We start from the raw sequence: 15827 nt of genomic DNA, 5'->3' as shown, positions 1-15827 counted from the left end.
ATTTATTCAGGGGTGAATCCTGAAAAAAAAACCCAGCAGATCCTGATATAGGAAGCTACATCTTTATCTCAACATCTCAGTGTGTATTTTTATGCTTTGGTCTTGCTGCCTTTCCTTACATGGATCACAGTGTGTGTTGGAAAATGAGAGAGATCAAATTGTCAACATATTCTTTTCTCATTCTTTGCATTCATATATGTAATACAAATGCAGTTCATTTTCAAACCCGCTCACATATGCTCACTGTGCATTTGTAACCCTGTTTGATTATAAATTAGCAGGCATGGATACTGTAGAAGACTTTACCTCATAAATCAAAGCAGCAAAGGTATTCTAGCCCCTAGAACTCCTTTTTTTATTATTTTAATGCATAACTGTGGTACCAAAATCTCTCTAAAGTTGCATCTAAAGCACTTTTTTTTCCCCTAGAGATTAAGGGTGTAGTTTGTCTCTGAATATAATCAGAAAGTATGTTGAAATAGTTCTATGGCCTAATAGAGGGAAATATCAACTGTGTAATATGTGAAGGCAGCCTTGAAGTACCTCCTAATGTCAGTTCCAGTGATGATAATAGCCTGAAAATTAGTTTCAAAACATGATACGGTGACTTCCCTGAATTTTTAGTATGTTTAGAAAGGTTCCATTTACACATAGGGCTGCAGTTGTCTTTCTCAAGTGAATAATCACCACAGCTCACTTTGCTGACCCTTTCTCATCATAAGGTGAGAAGAATTTGCCTATGTGAACAAAAAAAATTATTTAGCACAACAGGGCATCTCATTGCCAACAATCCTTTGAGTAGAATTAGCATATGCAACCACATACGTGTTGTTCAGCAGGATTTAAAAATATTTTCCAACTCTCCAGCATCTGTTACTGTTTTCTTTAGCAGCACAGGTGTCTAACAGTGTCAACACAGCCAAGATCTAGACAGGTTGGTCTGCACTACAAAGTCCTACTGCCGTGGCTGTACCAGCTTGGAGTATGACAGCTTCACACCTTGCATTTCACATTGCTGTGCTGACAAAACCCAGCAGAAGATGACTCTACTTGCCTTTGTTCAGGGGCTGGTGTAGCTGTGCCAGCAGTGATACCTCTCCATCAGCATATGCTCCATCTTCACCAGAGTGTGTAGCTGGCTAGCACAGGCTCGTCAGGGCATGGCCTTGCCATGCTCATGTTTAGTATTGAGCTTTTCTCAGTTCTTTTTATCTGGCTTAAGGGCTTAGGAAAGCAAAATGTGCAGGAGATATCCAGAACCAGTCGAGCATTTTCACGTGCCTTGGGTGCAGGATGGTGTCCTGTGGAAACTCCATAATGGATAGAGACTGGGAGAGGAGGACTGGGCACACCAGTATCATGCAGACAGTATTTTGCACCTCCATCCCAAGCCTTTAGCAGCCCTGGCTGTTTGCAGTGCAGTACAGAGTGAGAGTGCTTCACTGTTTGTCTGCCTCCCCCATCTCTCTGATAAAGGATGCTTGCACAGGCAGTCCCAGCTTTCTTACGCCCCCTTCTCCTTCTGCTCTTGGAAAAGAAGTTCAGCTGAAATTTAGATCCAATAAGAAAAAAAAAGGTGGAAGTATTTATCTGCAACAGATTAGTTCTTACCTTCTGAAAAAAAAAAAAAAAAAAAAAAAGAAATGACTGTCTGGTCCCAACTAATTATTTAATCTGCTTTGGTAATCCATGGGGAGAGACAGTACATCCTACATGTCCAAGCACACAGAATTGGTTGGGTTGTGCCTGAGACAGGCTCTGTCTCTGTTCAACTGCAGAGACAGTCCACGTAACTGGATGTATAATCTTCAGGGTCCAAGAAGGAAACTGAAGATAACAGTGCTTCTTCTCCAGAGGGTGGTTGGGCACTGGAAAGGGTGGTTGGGCACTGGAACAGGTTTTCCAGGGCAGTGGTCACAGCACAAGCCTGACAGAGCTCAGGAAATGTTCAGACAATGCTCTCAGGCACATGGTGTGATTCTTGGGGCTGTCCTGTGCAGGGCCAGGAGTTAGACTCAATGGTCTTTGTGGGTCCCTTCCATCTCATGCTATTCTATGACCTGAAACATCCTCATCTGATAGTGAATCTCACCAAGCTGCACTCATTTCCCTTTCACTTTTCCCTTCAGACCAAAAGACATTAAAGGACCTATTTCTTACCCTCAGTCCCAAGTAAAAAGCTGTTCTCCAGAGGTGTGTCCTTGTCTTCACATCACAAGGAATATGATGTAGCTGATTTTTGTATTTGTCTACTGGGAAATAACTAACCCTCATCCTGAACATCATGGGAGACCTTGAGGGGTGGATGATCTTCATCCTGGTCTGCCAGGCCAGGGTGTCTGGAGGAGTGGAGAGCAACATCAGCCACGGCAGTGCCAAATCTGTCTGCTTAACTTCATCAGCCTGGCCTAATGAGGCTGCTGGACATGGAGCTGTTACCTCTCTGCAGCTGCTCCAAGCCATGTATCAACAGCATGGGGATGTATTCGGCAGCTTTTGGGGGTCCTCTGCAGGCTTTGGGGTCCTCTGTGTGTCTGTGGATGTTGTGATGAGGAGAAGGACTTGTCAAAGTGGCAAAAAATCTTGAGTTCTTGTGTGGTTCACGTGAGAAGAGTTCACCATGGTTAATTCCTTCCTGTCACTCACAGCCCCTGTTTGGCTTCTAGATCTTCTGCTTCATGATTTAGTTTCTTGTATCTACCCCTACTCCACCACTATAAAAATAAGCAAGCGTAATTAAGTGCTGGCACTTAATGGTTAAAATTTTTGTATTGCATAACTAGAGCAGAACCTTGGGAATTAATCTCCATACTTATTAAGAGAAGAAGGTAATTGGATTTTCCTCCTGGTAACTTTTCTTGGCTTTCCCACGTTTTCTGTCCCAATCATGAAAGCATGAGGCTGTGTGTGCAAGCACTGGTCTCTTGCACGTTCCTCACTAGAATAATTAGTGATGTTTCATCAATTACCCTTTGCAGTTTTATAGAAGGTTAGTTTTCCCAAGTAAATTGTTTTAAAAGCTATTTGTAAAAAAATTGTTCTTCCATATTTTGTAGCTCATTATATTTTAGTTCTTGCTGCACTCTTTTAAAGCTTTATCTACTAGAATTTAAGTAAAGAGTACTTTATTAAAAATGGAAAGAAACCTGAGAGCTTCCATTGTACCATGGGAATCTGCATTAGAGAGGGTCTTTAAGTATCCAGTCTTCACTGTGCTTAAAATACCGAATAAATAAACTTTGGGAATAAGTTCCTTGTTCATTTTTTATTTCTGATTATAGATAATTAAAAAAAAATACTCACTATATAATTTCTTTTCCCTTTACTTGATCTACACTATTACACAGTTGTGCTTGGTCCTGTATTTGATCCAAAGCTTGTGGGCTCTTTAGTTTAATTTGTAATTTGTCCATTAATTAAGAGGGTAAGATGTGGTATGATGGCTGAAGCTAGGGACCAAGAATCAAAACTTCTGAGCTTTTCCTCACTCTGTTTCTGACCTGAGGAAAGTCACTTACACCTTCTGACCTATAATGTCTCTGGGACTCTGAATATAATTATATTAAATGCCCCCAAGCAATGATAATGGCAAGACAGAAATTGCTCCACAGAGATGTTCAGTTGCAGGTTTCAGGTCAAGTCCCCTTCAGGTTCAGCCACTCATGTAATTTTGGGGGGTCTCTTCTGCAGCTCTTTATGAAGAAAGTATTCAACCAGTCTTTCACTGAGAATGATTTAGCATCACTAGTGAAGGAGGGGACAGAAAGGACTGGCTTGGTTTTGAAATCTCATTCCAGTGTGTGTGTGTGTGTGTGTGTGTGTGTGTGTGCACCTGTCAGGAAGGAAAAATCCCTTGCACTAGGGTAGAGCAGTGGCTGTGATTCCCTGAGGAGAAGAAACATGAGTGCTCATCCTGCTGAAACTCTGAACCTTAACTGTCCTTGCACTTCCTTTTTTGCCTAGATCTCTTAATAAAACAAATAGTCAAATGAGGGGGAAAAAACCCAAACAAAGAAAATAAAGTCCATTAGAACAAAGAAATGAGAGGAATAAATAATCCAGTAGGAAATTCCCAGCACATCCCTTTTTGAAAGTTTCAGGAAATTCCATTTGTTTGAGGAAATGCTGAAAATTAGGAGGAGCCCTGAAGAGGGCCTGGCAGGAGACAGCTGAGGTCATTTTTCACTGCCAGGACTGCACTGTGTTGTCTCTTCTTTTACAAGTCATCGGCAAGCATTATTACCTGGTGAAAAAATTTGTTTTGCAACTCATCCTGAGTCCTCATAAATCATTAATGCCTGGCTAAGCACAGTGTGAGCATTACAAATTCTCTGAGAATGAGGGCCCATTCTGATACAACCTTGTGTCCAATACTAATGCCTGCTAGTTATTTAGTAATACAAAGGAGCCTGAGCGAGGAAGATCGATGAATCAATGCGGTCTCCTGACTTCCTTCTGCTCTCCCCCTGCCTCTCCTCTTTCTAGTTCAGATACTAAGCTGCAAAAATTCAGGACAGTTCATAGTCGTCTCTCTGTGGGCAGAACTATAGCAATTTAGGGGAACAAGGAGGAAATCACAGCCTGCAAATATCTGTAGGAAAAAGAGGAGCTTTGGTTTCTGATTAGAACTTATTCTGATTTCTGGGTTCTTGTGAGCCAAATTGCATCACTGCTCCAGACCTGTTTTCTGGTTTGCATCCCTTAATGATTCCATGCAGCATAAAGCACATTCAAGTGTGAAAGAGCATAGATAGAAGCTGTGCCCAGGACTGAGTGTAATTAAAGGGTGCTCAGCAAGTCCAAATAATGAGCCCATTACCTGTGGGAGCTGCTTGGGGAATTAGATGCTCAAACCAGCTCTCACAATACTGGAAGCAGCGCAGAGAACACATCATCAATAGGTATTGTGGCTGAGCTTTGTGTCTTGTGTTTCAGTAATCTTGGCCACAGTCAGGAGTTCAAGGATGGTCTGTACTGATCTGCTTACCCTGAGCTCACTTCCTAAAACCCCCAGCCCATTCAAGAGTACATCTCCTCTCCTCTCCTCTCCTCTCCTCTCCTCTCCTCTCCTCTCCTCTCCTCTCCTCTCCTCTCCTCTCCTCTCCTCTCCTCTCCTCTCCCACACAGGATCCATCTGTGCAGTTGCTATTCATACAGCTGTGCCCTTTGAACACTGTAATAATTGATCATGAGCTTTAAAAGAGGGAGATGGAATGAGGTGAGGTGGAGATTGACCCTTTGTAAGGGTAATCTTAGACCTGTACGATTTAGTCATGGATGGAGCCCTTGTCCTGAAAGGCCTCTACAAGGAAGGTTCTAAAGTCACAGATACAAGAGAAATGGGACTTGAATAGGAGCTTAGGGAAAGTGCAAATGGGGGTCAAGGACAGTGGTTGGGTAAATTTGAAAAAGGGGAGAGAGTATCAGAAAGTTTAGAGGGAAAAGTAACAGTCTTTAAGACACGAAATGATAGAAAATTGATGTGAGGAAAATGTCATTGCTGTAAATGAAAGTGGGAAAATGGACCACGACAGAGAATGGGGGGGAAAATTGTTCATATGTGAAAAGGGACAGAAAAATGCTTCCTCCATAAATATATGCAACTGATAAAGCACCTGCTGCTGGTCCTGTGAAACCAGAGACCTCAGTCACTTTGGCCCTCAGTCAAGTACAACACCCATGCTTGATCTTTAGCTGAGGCCCAAAGCGTTCCTTGTGCAGTGAGACTTCAGGCATCACACCTGCAGCAAAACCCTGAGACTCCCCTGCACCAGAGTGAACACTCAGATCCCATCTTAGGTTTTGCTCAAAATGTATCATTGTGCTTTACCTCAGGTGAATTTGTTAAAAATAGTCCCTGCTACAGCACCCACAGGACAAAGTGGTTTATTTTCCCCTATTATAGATCTGACAAAAGCCTGCTGTTATTTCTGTGCCCTCTCTAATGATCTGCTTGCTCTCTGGAGAGCACTGACCCATTTCAGCATAGAATAATTAGCCTTTCAGACACTACTGTGTTTCCATTAAATAGACATAAATGTGCAAGGTGACATTTATTTACTTAGGCCTGAAAAATATGCACCACAGATGTTGGGGCTTGGGAGAGCTTCAATTTCTTTTCATGAAACAGTTGTATATTTGCATGCTTTTGTGTCGTTAAACAGTAGTGCTTGACTGAAATGATTCCTGTTGAGTTTCCTTGATGAAGCAGGGGAGCACAGGGATTATTTGGGTCTGGGTTTCACCATGAGACCCTTTGGCAATGCTTTGGCAGCTCTTGCTCAAGCCTGTCAGTGGCTTTGAGCACAGTTAGAGTTACAGACCCTTGAGGTCCCTTTTACTTCATGTAAGGACTCCATGTAAGGAACTGTTGTTGATTTACAGATCTGTCTGAAGAGGAATGTGTTCAGGGTGTTACACTGAGGAAATGAGAACCTTGACCTATTGCAAACATAAAATAAACCCAAAGTCCTTTAGTATTTAAAATCAGCTCTTCTGTCATCTTGATCACTGGCTTCTGAACCACCAGGCTATTGCCCAGGTGAAAAGTATATTATTCATCTTGATAGCCACTTTAGTCTGCAAAGTTGGAGGGAAGTCTTAGCCTTAAAAGTCCAGGCAGCATATAAAACATGTAGGTTGCCTAGTAGTTCACATCCCCACATGGAGACGTGGCATGCTATCTTTTCATTCCATTAGCACCAATAGGCTCTGTAAAAGGAGACATCACACAAGGTAGGTGCTTTATTGCAGGATGGAAACAATTTCATAGGTTATTTTAATCATTATGATTCTTTCATGATGTGTGAAAGTTGATTGTTGCTGTAAATGAAGCCATTGAAGGCTAAAAAATAAAAATGCTGTGATGGTAAAAATCCTTGGAGTGCAAAAAATAGGAATTGCTATAAAAGGGAGTAATTTATTCTCTGCATGAGATTTCTTTTTATCATAAGGATGCTTTAAAGCTAATTCTGAAACCTATACAATTGTAGTCTATATAGCTGAGGTATATTGCAAGGTGCATTGATAATTTAGCTAATTTTATATGCACTGTAATTTATATATTATTTAGAAGTGCTATTTTTTATGTTAACTGAGAGGCTTAACACATTTTTACGATGTTAAAGATAAGTTATTTTTGCAGGTCTTGTGGTTTTATTATTTTGACCCATATCCAGTTCATATTGCATCATAATACCATTTTTACTAATATTATTCTAGTATGTTCAAAACTTATTTCCATTTGGATAGAAATTCATTAGCTCTTGGTTTTGATTATAACAAATTATTTTAACTTTTCTGTGATAATACATTCTCTGTGTTTCTGATTTGCTAATGCTGAAATATTTTATTTTCATTTTTAACCCTTCAAAATTTAGGAATTGTTTTCGCTTTTTTTTTCTGTGTATATATATTTCAGTTGTTTAGACCTACTGGTTCCTGCTTTTTTCTTTTTCTTTTTTTTTAATATGTTATGTTCGTAACTTCTGACTGTCTGTGTTGAGCCAATCTTACCAACAAAAATATCAATTGTTTCCTGTTTCTCTACTTCTTTACAAAAAAAAATTAAAAGTAAAAAGTAAAAATAAAAAACTCTTAATGGGAACCCTGGCACTGTCTGTCTTCTCTGTTCTGCAGAAATGTTGAAGGAGTTGAACCAGCAACGCAGAGCGAAAGAGTTTACAGACCTGAAAATTATTGTTGAAGGCAAAGAGTTTGAAGTCCACCAAAATGTTCTAGCTTCCTGCAGCTTGTATTTCAAGGACCTGATTAAAAGGTTTGCCTTCCTTCCAGCTGTGATCTGCTCTGTTCTTTTGTAGGGCGCATTTGTGTCGCTTTTTTTTCCTCCCCTCTCTTGCAGGTTTATGAAGATTGAATCTCCTGTCACAGAGCCAGTAGCCATTCTTTCCACCTCCTCTGAATGTATTTCCAAACTGAGGCTCAGATCCATTTGTTACACATCTGACTCGTACAGTGTAATTATTTCTGATGAGTAGAGGCTGGTTTTGGCCGAAGACAGTGTTCCACCACTGAGAGATCTAAGATTTAAACTCCTCTGCTAATGGTGATTCAGTCCACAACTAAAAACTACTGCTGTCAATGTTTGCAAGGGACTCTGTCACACACGACTAAAGTCTGTGCTTCAGGCTGCAGAAAGCCATCAGCATTCAGGTGAACGGTGCTGAGACATCGTGCAAATAAAGCATTTGGAGTACTGTAATCCCTTCACCCTGAAATCTTTGTTACATGCTTTTGTGTGGCTTTTATGGGCAAAGGGATTGATATTTTTATTATTTGGGGACTTCTAAAAGAAGAAAAGACAACTGATTAATTTCTCTAGAAAAAAATCGGAAATAAGATGATTTTGTGGTCAAAATGTAGCTCGGTCTGCTTATTGGACTAACAGTAGCCTTTTCACACAAACACTTCAGCTTAGGGTAGGTACAGTATGTACATTTTCTAAACATCATGTCTCCACCTTCGCATTTTCCCCCTTCTGTTTCTAGCTGATTTATTCTAAACAGTGCATGATAATCTTTTTTTTCCATTACATTGATTTTTCAATTTGTATGCTTCATATACTTGCATAGGAATAATTTGGTACTCTCGTATTATTAGTAAGTTAGAGTAGCAAGTAGGGAGAAAAAAAACACGAGGATAACTTTCATTTTTCTCTCAATCATCAGCAAATTAATGCAGCTGCTGATTTTGCCTTGCAGTATTTTCCTGAGCAGACTGAGCCTGGACTGTGCTAAAAAATGGGATTAAAAAACATTTTGCTTGCTTCAAATCCTGTATTTAAATTTTGCCAACTAACACAATAGTGACTGTATTTTATTTCAGGATGGCATATTGGCTGGTATCTCCTTTCAGTGTATTGTGTCCTTTTGCACAAAGCTGGTTCTATAATTATGGATATATATTACATTTCTATGATATAACTGTACTGACTGCCTTATCAATTATTCATAAAAAATATGTTGGCCTAGGAAGCATGTCTTTTCCCCTCTGTAAATCTAATGATTGCTAGCAGTAGCTATGCCAGATCTCTCCTGTCCTTTCTCTTCTGTCTGCTCATTATTATTTAATCGTTAAGGCTACAGTATATGCTTTTCAGGGTAATAAGGAGTAGAGTCTACAGGAAAAGAAAAATTATAGAACCAACTTACAGAAACAAAATCACTGACTGTCCAAAGACTGTCATTTGGATTTTGTTGTGAAGACATCTGCTTGTGTGCAGAAGTCACCAGGCAGCATCTATTTCTAGAAGCACACTGACGAATCTTTCTGCTTTATTATTTAGTTATTAAATGGAGGTATACGTTAGATTGAGCACTGCTCTGTTATGAATTTAGTGAAAACAATATAAAAAATTAAATTCCTAGATTTTGTGAAAGCAAAAGCCTGGTTTTCAGCACGTATTGTCTTTTAGCTGCCCACATAAGGCTTGCATGCAGTACAAGAAAAAAACAGTTGAAGGTTTAGACTGTTTGCTAAACTCACCACTTTTTGCCTTCTTTCACATCATCAGCAGCAATAAATATTCCAGAGGTCAATTTGTGTCCACCATCAGGTCTCTCCATCCCAGTTGCTTTCCATATATAACCTCAGCTGCACACATGTAACCTTGATGGAGGCTAATGGAGTTGCACAGGTGTATCCAAGGCAAAAATGCCTTTATTACTGATGATGATGCTTGAATAAGAAAAAATTCAGCTTGATGTCAAGTTGAGTTTGCAAAACTGTCAGGTGAGAAAACTAAATATTCACCTGTAAACTGAGCAAATTTGTCTTTGCGAGACAATAAACTCAGGGCTATGGGGTGGAATTTCTAAAGACTTGCTTTTTGTAGGATATTTGCAGTGTAAAGCCTTGTCTTTTATGAAACCCCATGGAAGTCAAGGGCTCAGATTGCAAGAGGCACTCAATTTTTTGTGGGATCATGCCCTTAATAATACACAATCATTATAGTTCATAGAGTTAGAATGTTTACAGATACAATACATCTAGAATCCTCTATGATATTTGTTAGCAGCTCCTTTGAGGCAGCACTTAAAGCTTTATGTGATTTATATTGCACTCCTTGTGTTATTGTAGAAATCAAAACAAGAAATGGCAGTTTTTCTTAAAGAATAAAAGAGATCTCTTTATATTAAATATAATAGAAAGGCCATTTCAATCAGTGCAAGCCAGGGTTAAACCCTAGTGTCATTCCATCCACAGGCACCGATGTGTCACCAGAAACATCAATGAGAATATGATCTATTCATGAAGGTACTATGTACCTCTATAGAAACATGCAGAAATAGAATCTTTCAGGGTATTTACCTCGGCTTATTATTTGCCACAGGCTGGTTATTATTAACCTCATATTCTGCCATTGATTCCACTGTGTGTTCAAGTTGGTATCTGATGGTAGAATAGCAAGTAGTGTCTCAAAAGAATAAAAGAGAAATGTTCAAAATCAAATAAGATCAATTATTTCCTTCTCAAAATAAAACCAAAATACAGATAAAAAACATAATAGAACTAGAGTTATTGCTCATCTTGAGCAAGGCTATTTGATGAGAATTAGTCATAGCAGGGAAGAAAATATGTTGTTCTTATTGCACTGATGAAAAGATGATAGCCAGGTTTGATTGTCCAAAACAATTGTAAAGTTATTTACTAAACAAAATTGGTAACGAGAGTGCATTTTGAAACCCCTTTAGTTTCTCAGAAAATGGCTAATCCTGTGCTGAGCATTCTGCTCCTCATCCAGAAAATTCTCCATTGTATGTGATTTATCTTTCAAATATATGAGCCTTTTTGAGCTTGGTTTAGTCCAGTCCTGAGCCTGAGCTCAGCACCATACCAGGCACCTGTTTTGGAAACAGGTCATCCCTGTCAGTAGCTGCACAGCACTCAAGCCTAAGCCAGAACTTGGTGTTCATCTCCCTCCCAACAGCAACTGACCATGGAAAACAATCTCAGCCCTTTTTAGTGCAGAATCATCTGAAAAGGATCATGCGTATTAGGAACGGCAGGTGTGAAATATTCCTGATACCTGCTCCACATCACTGTGCCCACGAAGGGCAAAAGGTGAGATTCAGGGGAAGGGTGAGGATCCATACAGGACTACTGCAGTATAGAGCTTCAGGAGAACATGGATGATAAACAGCAGCTGGACTGGGCCACTGTCCCCTAAAGGCCATCTTACATATTTTGAGTGCACTGCCAACCACATTGACTCCAGCCTGTTTGACTTTGCTACTTGTGGAATCAGCCATCTCAAAACAAGGGCTTAATTTATGATGCAGACAATGAAAAGGAGAACCTTGAAGGCTTCCTGTAGGATCTTTTTCTCCTAATTTTGATTCCTGTGTGCAGATAGGGCCCGTGGATCAATGAAAGGTGTTAATGTCTTGTTTTAACTAACCAACATTTAGGTCCAAGGCTGGTGTCTAAGGCAGGTTGAGTCTAATCTCACCTACTTGACTGTTACTGCAGTCTGCAGAGAGGGACACAGACCTATCCAAGAGGCAGGACCTCTCCCCACAAAATAGGTGTCTAAGAGATGAGATGAAGGAGGAGGCCATCCCCCTTTCCTATAAAAGAGAGGGTGATTTGCATAGACAGTGAACTTATGATGGGCATACCATTGATTCCCTCAGGGGTCCAGCCTAAGCTGGCTGTCTGGGCTTCTCTGCAGCTGGGAGGAAAGATGGGAATGTCTGTAGGATGATACATCCCATTTCATGATAAATAGCACGATTTGCCTTCTGAAGTGCTTATTTTTCATGACCCAGAGAGAAAGACCAGTCACCCAGCCTGAATCATAGTTGACTAAAAGGACGTGAATGATTTCTTATGGCAACTAGTGGTTTTCTTAATGGCACATATTTATGCTTATATCTGTACACAGAAAAAAAAAAAAAGAAACAGATCCAGATCCATCAAAAAACGTATCTCCAAAAATGTGCCTCTTGCAGAGCACAGATTTTCTTATTTAAAGCATTCTTGGTTTGGAGGAGGAAAGAAATGAGCTCTGTTTTTGTATCTGCCCTAGAAGAAATGGTGGAAGGTGGGTGTGGGTGTGTGTAGCAGGACGAAGGAACGAATGGAAAATCCCACAAAGAGCCATCTTTTTTGTTTCCAGCTGTATTTGGGATAGACAAATGCAGCTGCTGAATAAATGGAATTTCTGATTTCCGTAACAAAAAAGTGTTTCACCAGAACATTTTAATTTGCTACTTTCTTCTTCCTAACCCAGAGTACTGGAATCTCTACCAAATATGACATTATTAAAAGGAAGCACTTGACATAAAAGTCTCTTCTTGGCCAAAATGCTTGCTTTTATAAGCAAGCTTTTACAAGTAGATTTCTCTCTGGTCAGTTGCTAAAGATACACAGATCTTGTCCTACAAGCTTTATCTTTTCAAGATTAGATTTTAATGATGCATTCTAATCTTTAAGTCATCTTGAGTGTCTGATTCCACTGGCTTAGAGTGGAAGTCTTAAGTCTTATGTACAAAGAGATTCTGTCACAAGAAGCAGTATTTTGGATGCATTGTAATCTGGCCCAGCTATGTTCATCCTTCTTTTCCTACAAAGCAGACCCAGTGACTTCATGGCCAAATTGCTTTTCCACAATACTCTGCCTTTTTCTCAAGTCTTCAGGTTTTTGATTTTTTTTTTTTCCTAAAGTACTCTCTGAGGGCTTGAAGGCAGGGCAGGAGAAGTAAAGCATTTAGGGTGAGAAGACCAAATTCCTCTTGCTTTAAACCTACACAGAAGACGAAGATGTCATTCTGCATTTTACACCATTGCGTGGAAAGGAAGCATTTGGATGCACAACAGAGAAACCTGCCACTATCCATCTGAAACAGCCTGACAAAACTGCAAAAGCGTTTAGGTGTCTGGAAAACAGACTGTCTGGTTTGTGTTTACATTCTAAAAAGCCCAAAATGAGAAACAGCAGGATGAAAGAAAAATCTACTCTTAGTGACCCCTTCATGTTTTCCTGCTTATTAAGAGTCTTGCTTTTAACTCTGGGAGAGAAGCAAGCAGCTTTCCACATCTGCATACTTCAGCTCCATTGTAGAACAGAATGAATGTGGAAACAAACTATAGCATGTAGTTGAAAACAGAGAAATTGGGAGTTAAAGATACAATGTTCGTTTCTGAAGCCAGGAGAGGTACCTTGTGCCTACAGAAAGAGCTCCAGGGGTTTGTGTTAAACCTTTTAGACCAGGAGAATGGGAGGTCTCATGGGAGTGTAAAATATCCTTCACCCTTTACTGAAAGGGGACAGGTGTAAATTGTGCTGTGGACAAGGATTTTCTCTAAAACGAGGCGGTGATAATTGCTGTGTGTTGGGCACGAGATCTTGGCATGGAGCAAGCTCCCTGCTCTCAGTGGCCTATTTCCATGAGCGCTGCACGCGCTCTGCCTGCCCAGGCAGCCGCCTGCCTGCCCCTCAGAGCTCCCAGCTGGGCTTCAAATTCCTCAGCTGCCAGACCTTGGGAAATGTGTTTTCATCAGGCAAAAGTGTATGGTGTTCTACATAAATGAATGGCACTTTACAAATATTCAGTGGTGTTCTGCACTGCCACACAACCCATCGCAGGTGTCACAGCCTGGCTGTTTCCAGCCCCGCATGCATGGCTGTGGATTCGGAGGGTGAGTGGCTTGGGCTGGATGCCACTCTGCAAGGAGGGGCAGAGCAATGTGCCCTGCTCTGAAGAGAAGCCCTGGCAAGGAGGTCAGAAGGGCTCCTTTTCAAGCCTTGAGACGCCGCACAGAACTTAATCTTCTGCTTGTAAAATTCTGCCCTGTGATGGCAGCTGTTGAGGCACCGAGCAGATCCCTGAAGCTCTCACTCCTCTTCCTCGCTGACAGCATCTCTGTTTACTGTAGCTGGGGCTTCTTGCTCCCATAATTTCTAGACTCAAGCACAAATTCTGCAAATCTTACCCAAGGAATGACAGACTAATCACCTCTCCTGCTCCAGCTCTACCCATCCATGAGCCACCCAGCTGTCATGCAACATCTCTCAAGATGCCAGTGCAAGTGACCTACCTCTGTTTGCTTACATCTCACAACCCTGCCTAGGCTCAACTCTTGTTAAAATTCAGGGCTGAAAGAGAACAGTTATCTAAAAATGTGCAGTTCAAGATAAATTAATCAAAGAAAACAAAAAAAAAATCTTCCACAGCATAGAAACAGGAGCAATATTCTTGAAAACTGTCATTTTGGGGGCAATTCCAAAAGCCAGTCTTGCCCTAAAATGAGGGTAACCAAATCTCCAACTCCAACTTGCTTGTAGGTAGCTCCTGGGCTCAGTAGTTCACTCCTTTCTATTATATCATCAAGGATGAGCCACTGCTGGATTGGGATAATGAATTTCAATTAATATGACCAGGCTATGATCATATCTGATTGTGGTGCCCTCTTTTTGCTTGCACAGTGCTGAGCTTCAGTGTCTGAAATACTCAGAGCAGTTCTGCAGGGTGGATGGGCGGGGACTGATGGGGTGAGAAGAGCCACGTGCCCTTTCCTGCCTATGCTGTGGCCATAGGTGAGGTGCTTCATGCCTTTCATTCACTGATGTCTCTGGATCTATAAATACTGTAGAAAAGCACTAGCAACACTCTGTAGCTGAAGGAGAAAGAACCAGTGCCTGACAGAATTAATTCTAATTACTGTAATACTGATTGGGATCCTTGGGCACTGCCATAATCATAGTAATAGTAATAAATAATAATGGTGGTTATCATTATTTTATTATTGTTTTCCCTCTAGACATTGCAATGATGAGAAAGAGTCTTGGATAGACTACCTAGATAATTACTTGTATAAATTTCACTACATTTCTAAGAAATAGATTTATTAGCTGCATGCCAGCTTTGTGCTAAGCTAGTTTTTGATGGTGTAATAAATATCATTAAAAGAAATCAGATAGGAGTTGAGTAAGGGTTTGAGCTTTGAGGTTGATGAGAATATATTTTTTTATTCTGTCAACTTACTTTTAATCTTCCTTCCTATATAATCCCCCAGAACCTGCTTGCATCTTTCATTTACCTTTAACAAATAGTAGCTCTCACCCAGGTTGTTTTGCCACTGAATTAGGCTGTCAGAGATAGTTGCAAACAAGGTAGATCCCACACTGTTAATAAGTTGTCCCAGTTTTTTTGTTTCTCCACTACTACTTTGTGAGACGCAGTCTATTCTCAGTCCCTAGGAAGAGTCTAGGTCATGAAACACTGTTCTTCCAAGGGCACTTGCTATTCACTTCTTCATTCACTTGCCAGTCGTTTAAGCCAGCATCTTCAAACTCGTCATCTTCTTTCTTAAATCTCAGCAGGGAGCCAGATTTGTGCCTCTGACTGTGATCCCCGACACCGTAGCATTACAGACTGCCGCTGATCCTGCCTTTAGAAATGGTCCTGGCCAAGGATTTAGATTGTGTTCCATCAGTGAATGGCATTAAGGGTGTATAGGAAACGTGGCTCCTTTGTTTGCTTTATTTTATTCTGGCCATGTTGTCCGTGAACAAAAGCGTTTGCTCTTAATCCCATTGCTCGTCTTGGTTTGTAATGATCATTTCTGTGATGGTGAATTAGCAGGAGCTGCTGGTGCGTGCCCGAGCTCACAGCCATTAATTTTCCTGATTTTCTTCTGATAAAGCAGGTGCAAACTGGCAGCATTTGACCCTAATAAGTTACACTAGTCTTTCCAGATTTTGTTTGCCTGGAACAAGGAACATTATTTGTATCAACATCCTGATAAAAAGTGAGCAAATGGATTTGTTGGGCAGGTAAATTTTCCTGACGAATTTGCAAGCC

The 15827-nt window shown here is 40.6% G+C and overlaps 1 protein-coding gene across 2 annotated transcripts in view; it reads left to right on the top strand.

The window, feature by feature from the left end:
- KLHL29 (kelch like family member 29) overlaps positions 1 to 15827 on the top strand; it is a 389474-nt gene that overhangs the window by 309794 nt on the left and 63853 nt on the right. For both annotated transcript variants that reach the window (XM_036380168.2, XM_036380169.2), the window contains one exon: positions 7639 to 7777. In XM_036380168.2, the coding sequence (XP_036236061.1) occupies positions 7639 to 7777 (139 nt within the window). The remainder of the gene's footprint in view (positions 1 to 7638; positions 7778 to 15827) is intronic.

The sequence above is a fragment of the Molothrus ater genome, chromosome 3, assembly GCF_012460135.2.
Source record: "Molothrus ater isolate BHLD 08-10-18 breed brown headed cowbird chromosome 3, BPBGC_Mater_1.1, whole genome shotgun sequence".
Lineage (NCBI taxonomy): Eukaryota > Metazoa > Chordata > Aves > Passeriformes > Icteridae > Molothrus > Molothrus ater.
The sequence above is the reverse complement of the archived record's forward strand: the minus strand, read 5'-3'. Positions and strand labels throughout refer to the sequence as shown.